Source organism: Fringilla coelebs (assembly GCF_963513975.1).
Source record: "Fringilla coelebs genome assembly, chromosome: 1".
Taxonomy (NCBI): domain Eukaryota; kingdom Metazoa; phylum Chordata; class Aves; order Passeriformes; family Fringillidae; genus Fringilla; species Fringilla coelebs.
In genome coordinates, this window is record NC_140028.1 from 133,923,337 (window position 1) to 133,946,900 (window position 23,564).

At 41.0% G+C, this 23,564-nt stretch overlaps 1 protein-coding gene across 1 annotated transcript in view; it reads left to right on the forward strand.

The window, feature by feature from the left end:
* Positions 1–1,095: 1,095 nt before the first annotated feature.
* PLXDC2 (plexin domain containing 2) overlaps positions 1,096–23,564 on the forward strand; it is a 247,175-nt gene continuing 224,706 nt past the window's right edge. Inside the window, exon 1 of the mRNA XM_084214132.1 lies at positions 1,096–1,515. Coding sequence (XP_084070258.1) covers positions 1,407–1,515 — 109 coding nt within the window. The 5' untranslated portion in view covers positions 1,096–1,406. The remainder of the gene's footprint in view (positions 1,516–23,564) is intronic.

The following is a 23,564-nucleotide window of genomic DNA, read 5'->3' on the forward strand; positions in this document are numbered from 1 at the left end:
GGGATGGGATTATTCACGGTGCGTTTAATCAAGCATAAAGATACTTTTTTTGGAATGGGAGAACCCTCCCAGTCATTGCACTTTTGAAGTGATGAGTGTACATAAACAACTGTTTGGTTTGCGAAAAGAAATAAAAATAAAAGGGAGGGTGTATGTGTGTGGGGGGGGGTGGGTGGGGAGTGAAGGAGGCTGCATTACCCAAAAACACAGAGAAATTCTGGGGGAGAGGGGGAGCTGGGAACGGGACTCAGGGGGTTTGGGCATTGTTGCAGTTGTCATCCGCGAAACTGACGCACGTTTACACAGCAACTTCTAAACAAGCGGGCGGCGTTGGGCCGGGCTCGCCCCGTCCCGCGGAGCGCCGGGGCTCCGGCCGGGCCCGGGGGTCTCCGCGCCGCCCGCCGTCCTCCCCCCGCCCTCGCCGTGCAGCGGAGGCGGCCGGCGCCCTGGGAAGCGACCCGCCCCGCTCGGGAGCCGTGCCGGGGCCAGGTGCCCGGCCCGGCAGCGCCTCCCGGGACCGCCGTGAGGAGCGCGGCCCCGCCGGCAGTGGCGGGAGAGCCGGGGAAGCCCCGGCGCCTGCGCCCCACCGCGCTCTGCGGAGGGGGCGGGGGGCAGAGCGAGGTGGCGGCCGGGACCGGCCTCAGGCGAGCCCCCTGCCCGCACTTGCGCGGCGGGGGCGGCGGCAGCGCGGGCGCGCTGCGGGCCGGGGGAGCGCCCGCCCCACGCCGCTGCCCTCGGCCCCGCACCAGCGCCGCCGGCCGCGGAAACCGCCCCGAAAGAGAGAGAGAGAACTTGTTCGTCCCCGTCCCCGCCTGCCTCCCCGCCGCCCGCGCATCCTCTCCCGCGGCGCATCCGCCCGCCCTCCGGGTCCTGCTCCCCCCGTACTCGGGGCCGGTCCGCTGGCTCCGGCTGGAACGTTTCCCCGCTGGCTTCCCTCGGAGGGGTTTAGTCGGTAGCGGTACACCGAGGAGAGGCTCCGTCCCTCAGGCATCCTGTCTCACCCTGCGGGGGAAGGGAGCTGGGTGGGGGCAAGCCAGGAAGGGAGGATCTCAGTGGCTCTCCTAAAATCTATCAGCAGGCTGCAAGGAGGGAAGAGTTTGGCACTTCGCAGCGAGGCTGGGCTTGTTTTCCCTAGCGGTGATGCCGCTGGACTGAGAGCGGCGCGGACGCGCGAGTTAGGGGGACGGAGCCCCCCCCAACCTCCTTCCAGCGCCCCCCAGACCCGGTGCAGCGCCTTCAGCCCCAGCGGCTCGTCCCTGCCGCCCCACTGTATGAGCGCTGAGCCGAGCACAGGGCGGCTCGGCGCCTGCTAGGGCTGCTCTCCGCCGCCCCCCGGACTTCCCCAGCACCGACGAGGAGCGGCGCGCACCCCGCACCCGGAGAGTTGTCTCGGCAGGCTCCGTGCTATGGCGAGGCTGCGGAGAAGCAAACTAGCCGCCGGATTTCTATTACTTTTCCAGTGCCTGAGCGAGCGCTGCCAGCTCGCCGGCGGGGAGACGCCGAGGCAGAGCCGCGGTAAGCGAGGCCGGTACCTGCCGGGCGGGGCCGGCCCGGGTTCTCCGCGGAGCCCGGGGCAGCGCGGCCGGGGCGGGGTCGGGCCGGGGTCGGGGGCCGGGTTCAGGGGCCGGGCCGGCTCCGCAGCCCCCCGCGGTGTGGGCTCTCCACGGGCCGCGTACCCGGAGAGGGCAGACGCCGTTCGGGGCTGGCTGCCCCTCCTCCTGAGAGAGGCCCGGGGTCCCGGCTTCTCATCCTTCCCTCCCCTGGCTTTTCCGGAAAGAGCTCTCTATGACTTTATTTCTTATTTTAACGAGAATTCGGGACTTTCCTCTTTTAATGAATCTGCCCCGCGATCACTGGAAGCCGGTGCTGTTCCTCCCCAACCCCTCCGCGGGGTCCCCGGAGCCTCCTTCCCAGCCGTGTACGAGACGTGAGGGGCTCCCCTCGAGAACCGGGAAGGGAGGGATGGAGTCCCCCGAGTCCCCGGGAGAGGCGCCCCGACAGCCTCCGCCGCCCGCCCTCCCGCGCCGGGGGCCCCCAGCTCTCCCGGCAGCGAGCCGTGGAGGGATGGCAAAGTTTCCCTGCAGATCCTGCCTGGGAGAGCTAGCGGGCACTCTCCTCCCCCGCGGAAGTCAGTAGCTTGCAGCCTTCCCTGGAAACTGGGCGTTGAGAGAAGGAGAAAGATAAAGGAAGAAGCCCCAGGCTCTGTGGGACCTGTTCGTTAGGAGCGAGAGGCTCTGTTGACTAACTTTGCTTGTGAAGTGTCAGGGTCCTCCTGTCAGTCCTTCTCGGAGACACCTGTTAATGCGTGACACACAGCACCTGTAGTGCTTTCTCTTGGGCCGCTGTTTCCCACAGCGTGGGGTTCCCTTTGGGTCACTAAAGCCTTCTGTACCTGCATTCCTGTGCTGTGGAGGGGAAAGCTGCTAAGGGATAGCTTGGCACGTTTGCGGATAGTGAGAAAGGTCGTGGGCTTTGTGTGTCAGGGGACCTTCCTGCAGCAGATTCTGGCTTACAGGTATTTTCAAAAGCTGTGCCTGTGTAGTCGAAATACCAGCTAGATTATTAATAGATGGGACACGCCTACTGGCTTCCCTGGTGCAACAGAACTGCCCCTTCCTCCTTTCCTTAAACGTTTGATACAAGTGTGGAAAGTTTTGTGGTCACTGTGTAACTGATCCGAACAAGAGAGACTGGGTAGTTTTTTCTAACGTCCAGCGAGATTATGTGCTAGACAGAGCGGGAGTTTCCCGGGTAGGGGCCCACTACTGAGTTTTGGAATTGCTGAACGACGGGGTAGCTCAGCAGGTTGCTGGGGCTCACATGTCACTTGGGGCCAAAGGGAAAAGCCGGGAGGAGAGTTTTCATGTACTGCTGCAAACCCCATGTTACTACACTCAGGGCTGTCGGCAACAAATGTTGGTGTTTGTTAATGTTAGTTATAAGGGGGTGGGGGGTGGGGGGGGGGGGGAAGTGTAGTGGTGATATTAGAAAAAGAGAATTGCAATCTTGTGTGGTAGTGGACTGAACTCACGAAGTTTATTATCTTTCAGCCAGTGTATCCAACCAATAAGATATTAGTGCTGACTGCATGAAGTATAATATATCAGTGGGCAAATAAACACTACACAACCCTGATTTATGCTATTAAGTTGTAGTAGTCATCAATTTCTGTACCAGGAGATGCTAAATAGAAGGTTTACCAGCGGATTGCTTATTCATAAATCATTTAATAATGTCTTGTGCCTTCCTGAATGTGTTATGAATTAGGAAGGAGTTTATAATCAGGCAAATATTATTTTGATATTTAATACATTCTGAAGAAAGTATAGCAAGTAGTTGTTTTCTTCAAGTAGCATGATGGGCAATCTGAAGTCAGTTTTGACATCTAGATGTTTATAACTTTGGCATCTTTTCCATGGTTCTTGATTTTAAAAAATCTATACTGCTACAGTAATAATGAAATGTTTTTTTTCAAAACCTGAGTTTTATTTCCTTTTTTGTTTGTTTGTGATACTGTAGCTATTTGGAAAAAAAAAAAAAGGGGGCAATGATAGACTGTGCCCAATCAGTGAGAAGAGAAAAAAATATGTAAAGCCAGAAATTCAACTTGAGGTTTTGTGAGCCAAAATGAAAAAGTGATGTTTCAAGGTTTTACTTTATTTAACACCTACTGTATCCCTTTGGATCAGCTCAGATAAAACCTTTAAAGAATTAAAGAATAAATATTTGAGGTAGCTGCAAATTCTTAAGGGGATGCTGTTTTTACCTTTTTTTCAAATATTCAGTAACAAACCCCCTTATTGAAAATGAATAGAATAACAGTATCAAGAAATGGGAACATATAGTAAGCCCTGGCAGGGCTGGAGCCGGGGAGGATTTCTGAGGATGCTACCAAAGGGATACGCTCTGATTTCAGCAGACGTGGGAAAAAAAATGCGAAGGCGTTTTTTGCCAGATCATTAGAATTATCTTACCGCAGAAAATCCAGTCGGACCAATTCAAGCGAAACAATTTTCTAGGCGTGCCGGAACTTACCTGGCTGTCCCCGGGGGTTTCTAAACCCGGACTTGGTGCCAGGCTGCGAGGCTGCGCTGGCCGGAGCGGGGCTGTCCCCGCCAGAGGGCGCAGCGGCGGCCGCGCGGCCCAGCTCCCTTCCAGCATCGTCCGTCCATCCATCCATCCATCCATCCATCCATCCATCCATCCATCCATCCATCCATCCATCCATCCATCCATCCATCCATCCATCCATCCATCCATCCGCCCGCCCCTGGGTCCATGCAGAACATCCCTTTTGCTGACAAAAATGCTAAGAATCCTGGATAGAGGTTCTTAAACACGAGGTTTGTGTGTATGTGTGTTTTTTCAGTAGCCAAACCGAATATGACATTAATTAAGTGAAGTGAAACAGTCTCTTGAAAGCTCACAAACAATTAAGGTGTCCAGTTGTGTGAGGGCTCACTGTTGAAGTGCTGTCACAAAGTCTTGAAAGTGTTGCATTCTTTTGCAAATGTCATCAGTCAGAATTGGGAGGCTGTTATTGTAATTTTTATTACAATGTGTCAAAGTATGTCCCAGAATCCTGATATAATTTATATTAATTGGACTTCTGCTGTCTCCTGACATCAGCATTCTGCTGAGGGGTTAAATTATTTTTATAGAATAAATTGCTATTAAGGAGTGTTTATCTATTGCTGAAATAATAACATTTTGATATTGCCTGAATTTTACTCTGTTTAAAAAAAAATCTATAATTGAGACCAAACTTTCATCATTGTACTTTAGGAACTTTGGACCTTTGGCTTTTATCTTAGAAGTAGCAAAAGAATTACAAGATTAAACAACATGTATATTAGGTATATTTTCTCTGTTTACATTTAAGTTTGTGGGGGGTTTCTTTGGTGAGTTTTTTTTTTGTAATTGATATGTAAACAAGGACTATTGGGTTAGAGAATCCTAGTGACATTTGAGAGCAAATCCTATTTGCACATCATATATATTTTACTAAGATTCCTCTCTAAGTAGTCATCTCTTTTTTTCAACTTTTATACTGCTTCTTCCTCTTTTTTTGTGCTTTTTGTCATTTCCTCTGAAAAAGTGGTTTGAAATACAGCTTGTAAATAGTGGATAAGTTAAGACTATAGTGAAGTTGACTTAGGTCTTAAATTCAGTTTTACAGAAACTCATTTCCACAGTAAGATCAATACTCATAGTTCATTGAAGGTTTAAAATCCCTTGGGAAAAAGTGGTTTTGTTTGGCTCTGAATATTCCTGTTCAGAGTTTATATCCTCATACAGACACCTAAACTCCAGCAAATACTTGCCTCAGATGTTAGGTTTTGTCTGACATGTAACTTGGAGCTGATGATAAATAACAGGGGAACTATCTCTCTACACTGTAAACAAATGTAGTCGAATGAAGAGAAGGTCTTTATTACTTGGAATATTTTTTTGTCTGGTGAAAAACTTATTAGCAATAAAGGCCATTTAGAGCAAAATTTTGTGACATCTACTGCCTTACTGAATACCAGATTCCTCTAAAAAAATCAGTTTAGGAGGGCTGTTTCCTTTCAAGGAAGAGACTCCTGAGACCATGAAGGAGGTAGATGAAGAAATGCATAATGTCATATGGTGAGAGACTTCCTGAGGAGAATAGTCACAGACCTTAGTATTTTTCATTAAGGACTTTTTGGCAAATTTTGGTGGAGCAGTGCTGTAGGTCCCCACACCTGCACAGACCTCAGGAGATGGATCTTTGGACCTGAAACTTGTGTTTCCTGCAGGACTGCTATGCAGTGGTACCTGGAAAGTTGCTTTGCTTTGAAGTATGCCAAATACAGCTATCACATGCTCTGTTGAATCCTACTAGTTTTTCTCCACAAAGGATAAAAATTTCATATTAAAATAAATAAAAATAAAAGTATCATTTTATGCTTTTTAGAAAAGTCACTGTGGTTTCATTGGATGGACTGTGTGAATTACTGCACAGTTCTGCTGCTTGTAACTCTAAAAGCCCTGGAAAAAAGAAATCTCTGTAACATCCCCAGTTTCAAAACTTACTAAGGCTGTTAGTCTGAGAACACAGCTGGGGTCACTGGTATTTTGCATTCCCAGTGTGGTTCATACTTCCTAAGAAAAACGAATACCAATGGAATTTAAGGTGGCCTTGGTTAAGGTAATCTCTCCTGAGGACTCTCTGCAGAGGGAACTAAGGTAATTTGATGGGAGCATTTACAATCCAGTAAAAGGAAATGCTGCAAGCTTGCCAGCAGTGTGGAATTAGATCCAACTTTTAGGTTTGATGAGGGCTGAGCTGGGAGTGTTAATGCGGTGCAATTGGCAGATGCTGTATTTACTAAACTGGAGAATTGCATAATCACAGCAGGAACAAGAAGAACCTATGAGTTTGCTTTCTATGGAGAAGTATGCAGAGGGGCCATGCTAAGTACACATGAGGATTGGTTTTGGTTTTGGCTTCTCACAAATGAGCATAAAACATTGCCCTAAAGTAACATTTGTGAGTGCTGGGTGCTGTGTCTCATCATGGAACACTTCCTCTGCTTTCTCCCCTTCTCTTTTTTTTCATCCAACCAATAAACTGAACTTCAGTTAGCACTCCTTGCTGTCAACATTGAGCAATCAGTTGTGCTAAGTGTTTGGGTTTGAAAGAGCTTGTGTAACCTGTTCATGTTCCTCAACCAAAGGGCAGTGTGTTAGAGTGTGTTTCTGGGCTGGATTTGACCCATCCTTCTGAAACAGGCAAATGGAGCAGGTTCTGAGGCCACATCCAGGGTCAGGCGTGGTGCTTGAGTTGAACACATGGTTTCAAAAGTAGCATCTTGATGGGATGATCCATCTAGAGAAATGTAAGAATTGATATGAAGGTAGGTACAGGGCATCACAAGAATGACACCTGTGCTCTACTCAACCATGATAAGATCCCAAGAGTTATATTTTCTTCAGTTTAAAGCACTGCACTTTAAGAAATATATGGACTAACTGAGGGCTGTCATGCGAAGAAAAAAGGAAAGAACACTGCTATAGAGAATAAAACTAAGAGATGACATGGTAACAATCTTAAGGTGTGTAAAAGGCTTCCACAGAGGAGGAACTTGTCTTCAGCAGCAGCTAATGACTGAAACTGCAGTAAAGCAGATTCCTATATGACAAGGCTAGAGGAACAGATTATCTATGAGTATTCTTCATCCCAGAAACAGGTTAGAGAAACATATGTCCAAAATGTCATTCCATCAAAAAAGGCAGCTGTTCCTGCCTTGGAGCAAATGGCTGGAGAATGTGACCTTTCTAGGTGTCACTCATCTATCTGGAATCATTCTGTGTGGATAGCTTTAAGTACACAGGGGCTCACCTTGAACTCTGCAGCTAGATAAAATACAAGGAAGAATTCCAGTGCTCACTTAGCTTGAGGCCTCCGTCTCTCATTTCCAATGATATACATGGCTTTAATGTGATTTTAACATACACTTTCTGTGGCTGTAGATGAGTTAAGGACATTTAAAATTCTGCTGTGGCTAGTGTTCTTATGTCATGAAATAAAGCTTTTAAAATCAGATTTTGTTCTCACTTGTGTAAAACTTTTACCTTTTAATATGAACACTGTCTACCTTCCATTATAAGCAGATAATTTTTGTTTAAAGATATTCTCATGGTGTCTTTTTTGGTCTTTAGGCAGAATCACTTATGTCATGCCATTTTGTTCAGTGAACAATCCTTGACATGAATAGGAGGAGTTCCACAAAGGGAATATATAAACCTTTCCATTTAACCTTTCTCTGGCAGTGTTTCAAATATACGTTGTCTCAGAGTTGACGCTAGGATCTCCATTCCTTTGCTTTACAGATGTAATTGAACTGTGTCAAAGGGCTGCTTATGTTTCAGGGATGCAATGACATTTATAGTATTTACTGCAGCTTTCCTTAACTGCTGTCATAGGGCACATTCTCTTGGAAGTTTCAGCTGCATTTAGTAGCAGAATAGGATGCAGTGGTTACCCAGTAATAAGCACTTAAAGTTGTATTTAATTTTTTCTTCTATTCATGCATTATTCTTTTTTTTCCCTTTTAGTTGTAATTTGCAAAATGCATCTCTGCTGAATAATTGCATCTTTTCCTCTCACAGGAGTTGCTGCTAGGCTAGTTGTAAAAGAGGAGTATCATCCATTGTAAATTAAGAGTTTTCTGAAGGGTTAAGGTTTGTTCATCACTATGCAGATTCTTCTTTTATGAGTCAGCAGCTGAACCAAAAATCCATTGGAAAACATAGTCTTGGCCTCCATAGTGAACTGGGAGCTGGCATGAGTCTTTCTTGTGGTAGTTGCTCCGTGATATTCTCCAGCTGCATGTTTCTGCTTTCCTGTGTGGGTTAAAAGGACTCTCCATTTGAATTTGCAAGCAAAACAGTGTGCATCTGCAATTCAGCCTCAGCCTCTTAGGAGAGAAACTCAAGCCTTCTGTAAGAACTTCTTCATGGCAAAACAGGTTTCAGAGTTCCTGGGTCCATCCTGTTGTCCCATCCTGCATCTCCTCCTTGCCCTTCCTGCTTGTTTCAGAGATCGCTTCCTCCTCACTTGCGCTGTTTCAGCAGCTGATATGGCCATGCTCTGGGTCAGATGGATCAGATCTGCTCTTTTTAGTCAAGAGGGATTTAAAAAACACAGAGAGCAACAGAAAAGACTACATTTCAGAAGAGGTAGAGGATGGATGTAGTATTTTGAAACCTGTGAGCATCATAAATCCTCTTAAAATAATATAAGTATTATATTATTTTAAGTAGAAAAGTAGAATAGCTGAATTCTGTTCAATACTACCAGGAGTTATGTAGGTTAAGTCAAAAAATGCTCAAAGAAAAAACTAGTTGAAATTGGAAAATTATGTCAAAGTTGACATGCTCTTGTCAAGTATTTAATGGCAAGTGACAAAACAAGTAGTTGTGAGATTGTTGTTTGATGATGATAAAATATCTCATTTCAAACTTTGCATTTGGACCCTTAAACTTTGAATTTTTGTATTATATATAAACACAATTAAAAAGCACTTTGATTCAAAGTCTATGTGTTTTGTATTTACATATTTTTAAATTAATTTCCTACAGCAAGCATTCACTATTCACTTTTAATCTGAAGATTAAAATTTTGATGAGGGTGGGAAATTAACTCTCTAGTCATCTCCAATTGAGATTTATTGCTGTTGGGAATTCGTCTATGTAAGCCCTGTAAGAGCAGGCCATTTTATCTTGTAAAAAAACTTACTTTTATTTGATGACAAGGAAGGTGAGAGTGGCAGAAAAGTTGTCTTGATCATCCAGCTAGAGTTTGTGGGTTTTGTTTTTTAACTTTATCATATATTTCTGATGGAGATTGCTTCTTGGTTAATAATATATACATGAGGCAACAAAATTAAAAGAGCATGTTTTTCAGATTGCAGCTGCTGTAAAGATAATAGATTTATGTTTTACTTGCAGTGAAGGTATTTATGGACTAGAAGTTTAGCATTTGGTGTATTGCAGAAACCTGACCTCAATATCAACACAACTTATTACTGATTTCTATTAAACTTATATATACACTGATCTAAATTGTAGTCTCAAATAAAATGGTTAACATGAATCACCAGTATAGATTGTCATCAGTTCTGGTTTCCATTTACTTTTATTACGTCTGTTATTCATGGTCTTTTTAAAAAAGCTTTTATGAATTAAGAATGTGTAATGCAATGGTTTTTAGTTTATTATGCAAACTCTGCAAGACTTAATAACTGAAATGTAGAGTTGTAGAGTGCAGAAGTACACAGCTTTTCATGTTTACATTCAGCCACAGAAACCGAAAGGGTTCTTTCCCGATCAAATTTCACGCTAAGCAATAACACAATTGCTTTCAGTTTTGCTAATGTTAATGAATTTATCCTTCCCAAACCTTTCCTGTAAGTTGTTGGAGACATTTCTATCTTTCCAATGCACAAATGATACAATAACAGTAGTAAGTTGTCCTGACAATTTCTTACCTAGGACAGCATAGCTAAGAAGGGATTACTTAGGTCAGCAAGTATTTCCTTGAGATGAGAAGCAGTTGTGTTGTGAAAGTCTGTTCCACATGCCCCCATGCCCCACAGGCCATCAGTAATGTGCTTCACTTCAACAGCCTTTGGCCACATGGTAACACTGCAGCAGACCCCAGTATAATGTGCCACAGCATGTAACGAGGTCATCGGGTTTGAGTTACTACAGTAGCAAAAAACCCCAGAAATTCTAGCATGATTTGTTTGAAGGCTTGTTGGTCTTTATCTGGTTTTGTTCAGCCTGTTTCTTTTCCATTTATTTTTTGACTTAAAGATTTGGCTCTTTCACCCCGTTTTTTTTTTTGCACAATTACATGGACAATGATTTCAGAGTTGGTAGCACTGGTTTGGATTCAATTCAGAGCCATTTTCTAGAATAACATTAATGACCTGCAAAATTACTCTTCTTAGAGATAACTTGTCAGTTTGAATGGAGGAAAGACACTTCCACTGTCTTTTGTCAGCCTCTGGAGCTCACCCTGCACACCTGGAAAGCACCCTGAAACAGTGTTCAAAAGGAGGAGGGATTATGCTCCACCTCAGCTGAGATGCCTGAGGATTGGCAGTTCTGCCATTTCATATTGTGTTTTACTGCAAGCTTGGATCCAGCTTGTGTTCTTAATTTTGTTTAGGTGTTCTGAGGTTGAACCCCTGACTTTTGATTCCCATCACTTGTCAGCATGCAATTGTATGCTCAACTTCTCCACTGCTGTTTTCAGACCATACTTATCTTACAGCTTGCTTGATTGTTCCCAGTATCATAGATATGTGTTTTATATTCATAGTTTACTTATTCTTGGAAGACCTTGTAGAAGTCAGGTAATATCCTAGTTTTATGAACAAGAAGGTGGTTTTTAAAAGAGACAGCTTTGCCAGAATTTAAGATTCCTTGTTTGTGTATCAAAGTATGAGTTGAATTTTTCTGCAATAGGAGATCTTTTGAGTTTCCCCTTTTTTCTTAAAATTCAGGGGTGTAGTTTCTCTCTGCATTCTTATCCTTCAATTCCTTAATCTCAGGTTTTAAATCCCAGTCAGACCTCTGATCAAGTAACCTGTCTGTCTGGAAAAAAATCCCCATTAGAGTTGATGGAAGGTTTCTGATTAGTGCAGAGACCACAAGGCTTAGTCTTGGACTGCTGCAGATTTTGCCATTTCTGATTCCCCTTCTTACTTAGGTTTGCATCAGGAGAGGGGTTTTTCTCTTAGCTGTTTATATAACATATCCCAAATATTTTATATATATATTATATGTATATTTTATAGTCCAGTGTGATAAGTTCTTTTCCTAAACACAGGCATGTCTAAAGGATAGACAAATAGATAAATACTGGGTCAAATTTCTGCCTGTTGGCACTTTGACAACTTGGAAAGACTGTGCCCAAATCTCTTTCATTTTGTCATTGAGTTCTTGGAGAGAAGAGAATGATGGTGTTCCACAAACTGTAAAATTATTTTTCCTGTAATTAAATTTTAAAAATGACAATCCAGATTCAGAAATTGCTAGGCAGAAGAAAGAATTCCAAAGCACTCGGGTTAAAACCCTGCTGACCAGAATGCTTTGATTGCTCGAAAAGTTTATCATCCTAAAAAAACAATCATTGCAAGATGTAAATTATTATTTTGCTTGATAAATATGATAGCAGCCTTTACTGGGACTCTACCTTCACGACCTTTTAAGGAAAAAGATTATTGACAAATTATCAATAACACATGTATGTATACACCATCCATGTGTAATGCCGTGCCTCTGATGCTATAAATCATGCTGAAGTTTCCTGTAGAGTAAGTATCTTGCTGAAAACAGAACTGATAGATCAGCAGACTGGTGCTTTTCAGCATGTGCTGTTTTATCACTGATGGTGGGTTTCGTTTGTTCTGCAGAAATAGTGATAAGTTAAAAAAATCTGTATTTTAAAAAGCTGTTATTCTTATTTTGCAAAGTGTATGTGTTTCCCTCCTCCCACTTAATTTGAAAAGAAATTTACATTATCATTTAGGTAATAGATTTAATAGAGCCATCAGTTGGGGGGAAAAAACCCAACAAAACAAAAGAAAGCAACAACAATAAAACCAAAACGGGGGTGGGGGGGGAAAAAGGGGTCGGGGGAACAGCAGGAATGGGGGAGGAAGGGGGAGGAGGAGCAACCCACCAGAAAAATAACAAACCAAACCTCAAATGGACTGCACATTTGGGAGCATTTGGAGTTGCATATCTAGGCTTCAGTTATGGAAAACTTCCCCTATTTAGAACTGTGCTTAAATGCTTGCTTAACAGTATCATTCTATGCAAATGAGTGGACTGAAAAATATGTAGATATTTAAGATTTTCATCTGATCTTGGACTTTGCAATGTAGCTCTTCCAGAAGTCCCAGTACATTTGCAACAGAGGCAATAATTTTTGCAGCCTTGTTGCAGATCCTGAAATGGTTTGAGGGGAAAAGGATCTTTCAGCAGGCAGAAAAGACTGACCTCCATGTGTAGTTGTAGTGGATAACAGCAGTGAGTAATCCCTTCTAATGCATGTTGCCTTGTTCTTTAAGAGCTGGACACTGGGATTTTTTTTTTCCTAATGTGATGTGGAAGACACATTTAGGAGATGCACAAACTAAATATTCACTTAGATTTTATGATCTCTCTCCAAGGGATTGAAAAGGGGCCTAAGCCTGAGAAGCAATAAGCACACATGGCTCACATCAAATTTAAGTGTAAACACTTATTCCATGCTGCTTCTTGAATGCAAATTTATGTTTTATTGTTCTGCTTTTTTACACAAAAACATTGCTGTTAGCTTCAAGGGATGACCCAGAGATGTTAGTGAATCACATTTTTTATCCCTAAGCATGTATAGATAATAAACTGAAGGTGAAGTCTTCAGGATAGGAAGTTATATCTAGCTTTGTCTTCAGAAGTTTGCTCTAGTTAGATCAGGTTGTAAAATAAAATTAGTCCTTTCAGCTTTAGCTTTGACCCTCCCATGCCTGTATTTGAATTTCATTATTTTATCCTATTCTGCTGTTTTATGGCACAGCCTAGTGGGGGTGCATACCAAGCCAGCATTCCTAGTGAAACTTAAAAACTATGTGGCCAGAGAGATTTTCCAGTGTTTGGTTATATTTTCTGTTGTCATAATTATGTTTTATTGATCATCATAAATCCACTGTAGTTTTAACTTCATCTCTCTACCTGAGAGTCTGAGACAGATGCTAGTACAGTTGTAGGGCCGGCCAGTTGTCCCTCTCTTTCCAATAATCTATTGTTTGGAGATCTAAGGAAATTTTTAAATAGAATTCAAATACGTTTTGAGGTTTGCCAAGAAGCAGGAGAAGGCAAAGATAAAAAAGAATTAAAATATTTAAATTCAATATAAAAGAAAAATAGTTGCTACCCTTGCAAGCCTCAATTTGGCACAGCACTTGAAAATGTGACTGAAGTGTGTGCTTGAAGGGAAGTGCATATGTAAAGCCTCCACCAAATGACTTGTGCTAGAACATGCTGGTAGGTGTTGCTAAAATGTTTGTAGGGCCTTTTATATGTAGAATTTAATTTAGGGAAAAAGAAAGAGGTTATATTCTACTCTTGCATGCTTCAACACAGCCACAGTTTATTCCTAAAAGAGCAGCTTGAGCCAATTTGAAATGAGGCTTCAGCCCACAAAGTGTTGCCTCTAATTCTGTAGAGTGCTCAGCAGTGCTCAGTGTGTGTGATGTGTTGCAGTGTGGGATTTTGGTCACAGGACAGCTTGATGCCACTTTCCCACAGGCAGTGAGCATGGCTTGTGTGCTCCCAGGAAGAGAATGAATGAATGAATGAGTGAATGGAGGGATTTTTACCTTGTTGCTGAAAATCTACTCCACACCTCAAAGTTGTTCATTATGCTCTTTGAAGGCGTTTGGGATTTGGAGGCTGAAAGGTTCTGAATGCCTGTTTCTTTGTTGATGTTTTTATTTGTATTATTTACTTATAATATATGATAATTTAGTTTGCTTATATCTAAGGGTAAAGGAAGTGCATTTGGTTTCAGAGTGCTTGAGACTCTTGAAATGGGAAGAAGAGAAGCAAGCAGAGGAGTCCATGAGCTGACTGTGAGAGCTATAAGACTATTTGCTGGGCTGGAATGAAAGACCTGATTCAGTTCTCTCTGTACATTTTAGCAGCCGTATTAATTCTGTGGGGCTATTCAGCCTGGAAGTCTAGGGAGAGAGATCAAAACATCCGTGTGAATTTAAAAAATAGGTTACTTTGAGGACAAATATTCTGCTTCTGTAATTTAAATCTGTAGGGAGCCAGAGAGTGAAGATAGGAAAGGATATATTCAGAAGCTCTGTAGAACTCTATAGAGAAGCTGTGTCCATTTAGAGGAAAACGCTGCATTTGCTATTCTAATTTGGTTTCTTTTTCAGTATTAAAAAGTAATTATTAAAAAAATTAAATTTAAAAAAATGGTATCTTCTCTGATTCTATTCTCCTGAAAATCACAGAAAGGAAGAAGGAAGTGTCTCTTGCACAGTTTTAGGAATGTTACTAGCTTCTAAATTATATAGGACAGGTAAACTAGGAAGGAAATCTTCCCAACTTTTATCTCCCTGCCAGGTGACTGCTATTATCAATGGCTGCCTTGTAAAAAAAACACATGAGGAATGAAAAGACTTTTTGTCTGGGTTTGCTGGTCTATGCTTCTAGGCATTCAGGAGCTTCCTTTTCCATCACAGAACACCTGTTTCAGCCAGGCATCACAGGATGGGGGGAGCAAAGGCCAGGAAGGCAAAGTGGGACCCTTCTGGTCTGTGGCATTTCTTCAAAGGTCCAGTTGTTTCCATGTTCTGTAACATGTTTTCTGAGGGGAAATGAGGGAAAATTTTGAATAATAGTGATAAAGAAAACTACAGGCTGTTTGCTCGTCCATATGGTAATTTCCTGTGCCTTTCCAGCTGTACTGTGGCAATAGTGGTTTAGCTTGTAACTTGACAGAGTAGCCTCTGACCATCCTTGAGGCAGTAAATCCCAGCAGAAAGCACTAAGTTATAACTCAAAATAATGCTTCATTAAACATGGGATGCTGAATTTAAAACATATTCTGCTCTCCTTACACATCCCTCTGCAGTTGTGGGCTGTATTTCCTTAACTTGTTAACTGACATGGTAGATCACTTACCTTTGTTTGATGAGGCAAATTGCTCCAGTCTTCAACACTCCCAGGAATCCTAAAACATGTTTCTTATCAGAGGTGCCCATCTCCCTCAAGTTGCTCTTTTTATCAGTAACAAGGCATCTCCGCTCTTACTCACTTTGGGATTTTGATACCCACCTGCCAAGGGAAGTTCATTGACCTATACCTATTCCAGCTGTTTATATTCTTCCAGCCAGCTGGCATCTGATGGCCATCCATTCTACACACTCAATGAAAACTTCCATGTACATTTCATGATTAAAAATCATGTCATGTGCTTTTTCTCCCTCCCATCTTTCTTGGTATTTATGCTGTAATATATTTTATTTACCATTCGTGGGTTTAGAATGGACGGATTTGAATTTTGAAATAACTGTTTATAATGTTTTCCATAAGTTTCATCATCACCATTTATTAAAGTTGTTTTTAGAGACTGATGAATTTAGCAATAAAACTGCCACATCTAATATCTGTTGTTATTTATTTATATTTCTACCAAAGGAGCACCTGAGTATTGAATGACTTGAGAAGATCACACACAACAAATTTAGGGTAGAAACAAGAAAAAAAATCCCACAGTTTTAATTTGTGTTTTCATGTTTAACCTTCAAAGCAGGCACCGTATGCTTTGTAGTGATGGGACTACGAACTTAAAATTGAATATACAACAGCTACTCACTAAAACACAAGCCAATAGCATCTTTGCAATTTCTGTCAGAACTCCTCCGTCCGCCAAGAGCTCTTGAACTTCCATTTAAATATTTGGCAGTCCAAGACTGGTTTTTACTCTCTCTGTTGCTGCAAGATGGCATTCAAGCTTACTGCTGAGTAGAGCTGCAGTCTCTTAAATTAGGGAATCTGTTTTGCTTCCATGAGAGTACTAACATATGCTTTAAAGAAAAAAACCCAAACAAATCAACTACAAAATCAAAAACAACACCAAAAAAAAATCCACAAAAAGAATTTCGCCAAAAACAAAGCCTTCCCCTCTGGCTGAAGTAATTAATTTAGTTATGGATTGTATTTACTTGCCATTTTAGATTTTAAAACACTTTTCTGAAATTCTCTTCTCTTTTTTCTCCTCTGTTGACTTTTTCTTTTTTCCTTCAATGCTGTGAGCAAAAAGCAAAATGGAAGTTATATGAGGCCAAAGGAACAAGCAGAGACTCCCAACGTCCTGGAGTAAAGGTTTGGCAGGGAAGTGGAGGCCTAGAGGGGTCTAGGTTTACATTCAGCATCTCTTACATCATTTTGAGGAATATAATGAGGGTCCTACGAATCTCAGAAGAAAAGAAATCTGGAGAAATGCCACAGCCCAGGGATAGTTACATATACCAAGACCTTTTTTCAAATGCTGCCTTCAGATGCTGTTCAGTAAGAGCATGAGGTCCTTTGCCTCAGTGTGCAAAGGGAAAAGAAAAATCATGTGACTCCCTAATATTTCTTCTGGCCCACGTGTAAAACATACCTGGTCTTCCCCTAAATTACACTACATAGTCACAGGAAGCAAAAATGACTTAATATTGTAACTGAGCTTGGTTTTGGGACCTACTAGCAGCAGAGGTATTCCAAACTTTAAGCTCTGGTATTAGAAGAGTCCCATATTATTAGGATGTGGAATCCAGCACAAAGATTTCTGAGATTCTTTCCTTGATGGAAAGATTTTAGAAGGTGTAGTATAGAAATAGAATCACAGAATCCTTCATCACCTCATTTTACCTTGAAAAATATATGCCGAGTCACCAAAGAGCTGTTCCCAAATAAATAATGGCCAAGAAAAGGCAGCCAAATGTGACCTGTTAATTTTCTTCTGCAATAAATGCATCTGAGCATTTAATCTAATATAAAGACCTCTTGTGATATAAAATTAGTGACCTGCATGATTTATTTTTTAAGGTCTGCTATAAATCAGATGCATCAGTTGGATGTTTTGGGGTTTTTTTCCTAAATAATCATTATCTGGTTTGGAAGTTTAATCAAGCCCCTGAGTTTAACTATTGTCTCATTTCTGAAAGATATACAATTGCACTAATATTTAGAGCAGATTTCTAGGAAAAAAATATGTGAAAAGTTTTCTAATCCTTTACTTAATAACTTCCATGAGAGATGTGCTCCATTCAGCTTGGAATGTCTGGTCTTACAACAACCACAATACATTTGGAATGCTCTCCACAAAACTGAAAATATGAAACTTTAATGAATAAGATGAATTTAACTTATGCACTTCTGCAACTGTTACTGTACAGTTCCCTAGGTGCTTAATCTTGGGCATTTACCACTGACGTCAGTGGGAACTAAGTGCCCAAAATCTCCTTAAGCACTTCTAGATGTGTGGTATGCAAGGTTATATTTTGCATTTAGTTTATTTTTGCATGCATTTATTTTCTATTCAATTTCAAAATAATGCCAGGTAATGTGGGAGTTTTTGCAGCTTAGTGAGCAATTCACTTGGGAGCAAATTGAATTCCAGCCATTTAGTCTTTGAAATCAAAATAGTAAAGATAATAGTCAGCCTTGGGACCAACAGCTTCTGATCAGCAGTCTGCTGTACTCAACAGGACTTTTGAATATGTGTTTCTAGAAGAACATTTCCCATTGCTTCCTGAAGAGCTCAGCTCTGCTGGTCTGGGAAGCACAGAGCTCTGTGTACAAGAGGTTGCCAGGTCTTATGGTCCCCTTCAGCTGCTAAAGCAGATAATTTTTAAAGAACTGGAAACTGTCCCAGCTGTGTAGGAAGGATGCAAAATAAATCAGAAATATTTAGAAGGAGCTGTGGGACATTGTGAATTTACATATTGAAAATACTTGTGAACCCATTTTGACATTCAGCATGTAACCTCTTATAAAAATGGAAAGGAAGGAGGGTGTTTGTAGGTACTTGTATCACAGAATCACAGAACATTCTGAGTTGCAAGGGGCCCACAAGGATCATCAAGTTCTTAAGTGAATGTCCCATACAGGGGTTGAATCTACAGCCTTGACATTATTAGCACCAGACTCTGACCAACTGAGCTATGTATGCATATGTGTAAATATTGTCATATTTAAAGGTATGGCTGCACATCAGTTATACAGTAAATTTTCTTTGTTTTCATTCTTCATTTGCATATTCCTATATTGATTTTCACAGTCTTTATAATAAGGATATTATTTTGAATATTTGGTGTGCTTACTTCCCAGGGTACCATTCCTTTTACTATTCTCAGAGCATAGTTTTGCTTTCATTTATTGATTGAATATCATCTCTTAAGGAAATACAGTTTTCTTTATCTTAGTTTAATTACTGTTTTCAGTATTTTGTCATCTTTCTAATACTCAGTACTAATCAAAATCATAATTCAATAAACTGCAAAGAGCATCTAGTAATTATCTTTTCTCAATGTTTACTTTTACTTTTCCACTTTTGACTTCTATTAGTAACTCATACAGTTTCTAATAGTACCTCATAGTGCATTCAAATAAAGTGACTACCTGTGGACTTCAGGGTTATTCTGACTGTTTTTGTTAGTCTTTATACAAGCAACTTCACATTGTGCACAGCTATATCTGTGGATGTTAGCCTAAATTTTCTTTCCTTACTCTGGCAAAAATCCTTGTGGCTTCCACAGTAATTTGCCTGTTAAGGTTTCACCTGTCCCTGATGGAGAAGGCTGGAGTCCCAAGAGGAAAAAGGCAGGTGAAGCTCACAGAACTCTCCAGGCTGGGAGGATGATGAGTCTGCTCACCCAGTGAGGGACACAGCTCTTGGAGGGTGGGTGACTTCTTCTCCCTGAGTCTGTGGCATGATGAAGTGAGGTATTCCTCGGTTGTAAAACCTGGCAGCTAAAACTCATGTTGAAACAAAAGCCAAATCATGTGGTATCAATACTGTAGCAGGTATTTACTGCTTCAAAACTCTCCATGGGCTGCAGGATCAAGTTTCAGGGGGGAAAATCCCCTACTTGCTCATACATCTAATTAGTTTCTCTGTAGCAGGTGGGCACTTTTTGTGTTTGGCATGAGTTATATGCTTATCATATAAAAGAAAATAGAGGAATAAGCCTAAATTGAAACAAGATGATTGAGGTTTACTACTCTTAAAATACTGTTCTTTTATTTGGGGAAGCAGGAACTGAAGAGATTGGGAGAGCCTAATGACTTTTCATATATAGACCTCATTGGCAGATATGCCTATGTAATTTCCTGCTCTTGAGAGTTTTATGACCTCTTCAGCCCTGAGTTGCTGTCTTTTACTGCAGCCCTCCATCTGCTGAAGAGAATGAATCTTGCAAGAAATAGTTGTAAGTAGAGAAGGAGCTTTGTTGCTCTCCCGTAGCAAACTATTACCAGCTTCCTCAGGATTCTTCATTAGGACACCTGAAGTGATACATTTTTTAAGAGGGTTTAATTATAGGTCTAGTGAAATGTGACTAAAGAAAGGACTCAGCAGGCAAACAGATGTTGAAGCAAATTATACAAAGCGTTGTTGAAAGAGAAGCCTTTGAAAACATACATAATCAAAGATCTGTTATAATTTATCTAATAGTTAGAGCAAAGAAATTCCCTACCATTTTTACCTCATAATGATAGTAAAAATCAAAAACATTCTCTACTGAATATCAGTCTAGGCTCAATCTGTATTTTAATAGCTGGGTTGTTTGTTTTGCAAAGGGTCTTGTAAGAAACATGTTTTGTTGTTTTTTCTTTTGTTTTTAAAGATGACTGAATCACGAAAATATATTCCTTCTAGGGAAGAAAAATAAGCTTTTACCTTTTATTCTTTAATTTTCAGTGTTTCTTCATGGCGAAAAAAAATCTGTTTTTAAAAATTTGATAGCACATGACATTTTGGCATGTATTTAATTTGTCAAAATGAGAAAAACAGAGATGCAGACAATTATACCCAATTTTGAAACAATTATTTTAAAACTTCTGTTATATACTCACAGTGATCTGGGATTTTCCTTTTTTTTTTTTTTTTTAATATCTAGGTTACAAGAAAGGGAAGATTATTTCTTCACTGTTTAGTGAAAAGGGATTGTGGTAGATCTTCTTTGACTTTTCTTCCCAAAGGCATTTGTTATGTGTCCCATAGAAATTGTTAGTTCAAATAGGGAAAATGGTTACTAACAGAAGAACTGTAATGGACATGGCAAGACTCTGTGAAAAAGAAAGGAGAAGCAGCTTCTCTCCAAGAAAACTGAGATTCTCCTAAATTTGATTTGGGAACTGGTCTTCTTTAGTATTTCCAGAATTAAATTTTCACTAAAATCGGGGTATGCTAGTAAATTCTGCTCTTATGCTGATGATTCCTTTAATCTGTGTCAAAAGAGGACTATTAACTCTTGTAAAAAAATAATAAGGAGATGGCAAAGTATGAAAAAGGCATGAAATATAACATAGTCAAAAGTCTCTCATTTGTTGATTGAAACTGAAAAAAAAAGCCCTGGTCATCTGCCTCCTCTACTGGAAAAAAGACTGGACCATAAAAATGTGTGATAGATATGGAAAAAGTGGCTGTGCTACTAAAAGACATGAGAACCATCTTTTTCAGCAGTGGGAAAGTACACTGATATACCTGAGCATAAAATATTTCATATACTTCTGCTCATTCATTTGCTATAAAAACTCATTCAAATTGCAAATGGTGCAGAGGAAGCCTATTTGGGATGAATAGGGCAAGCAATTCTCTGTGAGGTAGGATAAATTTCTTTAGTCCCACAAAATAAAGTCTGGAAGAAGTCATATTATGTTTCTGTAAATATATTTTGGGAGAAAAAACAGAGAAGAGGAGATACTTGAGGTAAAGATCAAATAGATATATATTGACCATGAATAAATTTATGCAAATAGAAAGATCAGTAATCAGCAGAGAAGGGGGGTTCAGAATGTGGTTCCCTTTCAAAGTCAAAGAGATTTCTAATGAGTGCACACCTCAATTTTATGGAATACAATATAGGGGATACACATCTGCAGTATACTGGTGTCCTAAATCTGGTGTGACTGCTGCGTAACTTCACCTGCTCCTTTTGAGTCCTGTAGTGCAGTACTGCAGAGGAAAGGGTTTTGTCCATCTTGGGAGGTATAAATGAGTCCTTCAACACTGCTCAGTAAGTCTTCCACAGATAAACCCCTTTGAGGGAAGGGTGTTGCCCAAAATCTGTGATTGGAGATGTAAGAGAAGTAGACATGTTCACAGGCAATCCACTTTTTTTGCATGTTCTGGCCTTGCAATTTCCTTTTTGCTATAACCTGAAAATGCGTTTAAATCGTGTGTGCTCGACTCTAAAACAAATGCCACAGATTCTGCTGCCTGGAGAGCATCCCACTGGGCCTTTGTCCAGGAGACTTGGCTTGCAGTTTCACCAACAGTGCTGTCTGTGGTCATGGGTTGTATCATAACTTTGCTGTTTCTGCTCCAGATCTCCCAGAGAGAGTGGTTTCTTAGCATCGCAGTTGTGTGTCTAACCTGCTGGCTTCTGCTCAGCCTTTGTGGCACGATTGTTTATCTACAGATTTCACTCAAGGTTTTCCCATAATGTTATGATAGGTGCTTATATAACCCTGCTGTACTGCTTTGCAGTCTGTCCAAACCTTGCAGCATGAATATCAAGAGGATGACTGGTTTTAAAACCGCTGTGGCCCCTGTGTAGTGGAGGATTGAAAATGAGGCATCTTAGCGCTGTGTTTGAGCCCTTCAAGCATTCCCCTGAAGGGATACAGGTATGCCATGCACATCAGAAAACCTGTTCTCAAATCCTGTTATTAGTTTGTGCTCATGATTAGATTGTGTTGGCTCCTGAAGATGATGTAATTTCAGTTATGAGACTAATGCAAAGTGCCATGGCAAAGTTGGTGTGATAACAAATAGTAAAATTTTATCATTATTTATTAGTCTTTTAACTAGCAAAAGCAGCTTAAAGCCAATCCGGGGGGGACAGGACAGGAACATCACAACTGTGTGTGACCCACTGACAGGAGAAGAAGAACCACCTTTGAAAGGAAAAATGAGCAGTGCTCTGCCATTTGAACTTGGGAAACATAGTGAGAGGATTCCAGCTCCTTACTCTGTGCCATTCCTCCCTTTTCTGAAATGTCATTTAAGCAAAATAAAGCAGAAAGGCTCCAAATTAGGTTCAGTAGCAAAAAGAATCTTGAAAAAGTGGTGGAATTGGTGGCCCAAGCTGCTGCTTCAGAGACACCAAGAAAGTAATCTGGTCAGTCTGACAAAGCAACTGTAACTGGAGATGCTGGGAGTGTGCTTTCTTGCTTTTGTTTTCTTGTAGCTTATTTCAGTTTTATGAAATCTGCTTACAGGGGACAAAGAACACTAAACACCTCTTCCATAGTCCAGTGTCTCAGTGTATTTCTTTAGAGTATCTAAGGGATAACACAGCTGTACAGGCTAATTTAAAAACTGGAAGACAGATTTAGGAATATATATATGGCATCATCAAACTAGCTCAAATGTCTGTGGTGGGCAGCTAAGAAGAGTGTCCACTCCTAGGGTTCACTGGGAGTGGGCAACTTCAGTGTTCTATTGTTAAAACCTGAGTACATATCTTACAAAAAAATCTGACTTAAAGACTTCAAGGAATGAAGACTATAACATATAATTACATCCTACAGTTTTAGGATAGTGGCCAAACCAGTTTTCGGGACTTTCACTTTCAATCCTAGTTCTAACTCGTATTGTCTTTGTAAAAGAACCTAACAAAAAATCAATTTGTGTGCTTGGTCTCCAACAGATTTTAGAACAGTGTTTCTTTCTTTATGGTTCTTGTCTTCGAGGGTGGTAACAATTTTTAATACATTTGCATGATTTCTATAGCAAGGAAACTTCCAGCCTGCTTTGAATCACAGGGGGAGTGAAATCAAAGTTGTGTTGTTTGAGCTCCAGGATTCAGGGAAACATTATTTATGTTGCCTGTGTTTCTCCACACACAAAAAAAGACATATATCCAAAGAGTTTAGCAAGAAAGAGAAGGATGGCTAAGAGAGCTTTTAACCCTGACTCATCAATTCCACTTGCACACATTTCTGCATCATGCAAAGAGAAACTGTGAGAGCTCCTCTGCCCTCAGGACTCCCAGAAAAGGCAAGCTTGCAGCACTTGTTTTAAATGCAATTGTGGTTTAGGAATTGATTTTTGGTAGTGCTGCAGTAGTATAAATAAAATTTCTTTACTACATATCAAAAAATGTCAGGTAATGGGAACACCTGAGAGAGAACCAAAATTTCCATTCTCTGTAAGTTTGCTGTTGAATTCTTTTTTTTTGCTTCTGACTTGTCTTTTTCTTTGGTTCACTGAAGCACTGATTAGATGTACAGTATCATATCCCATG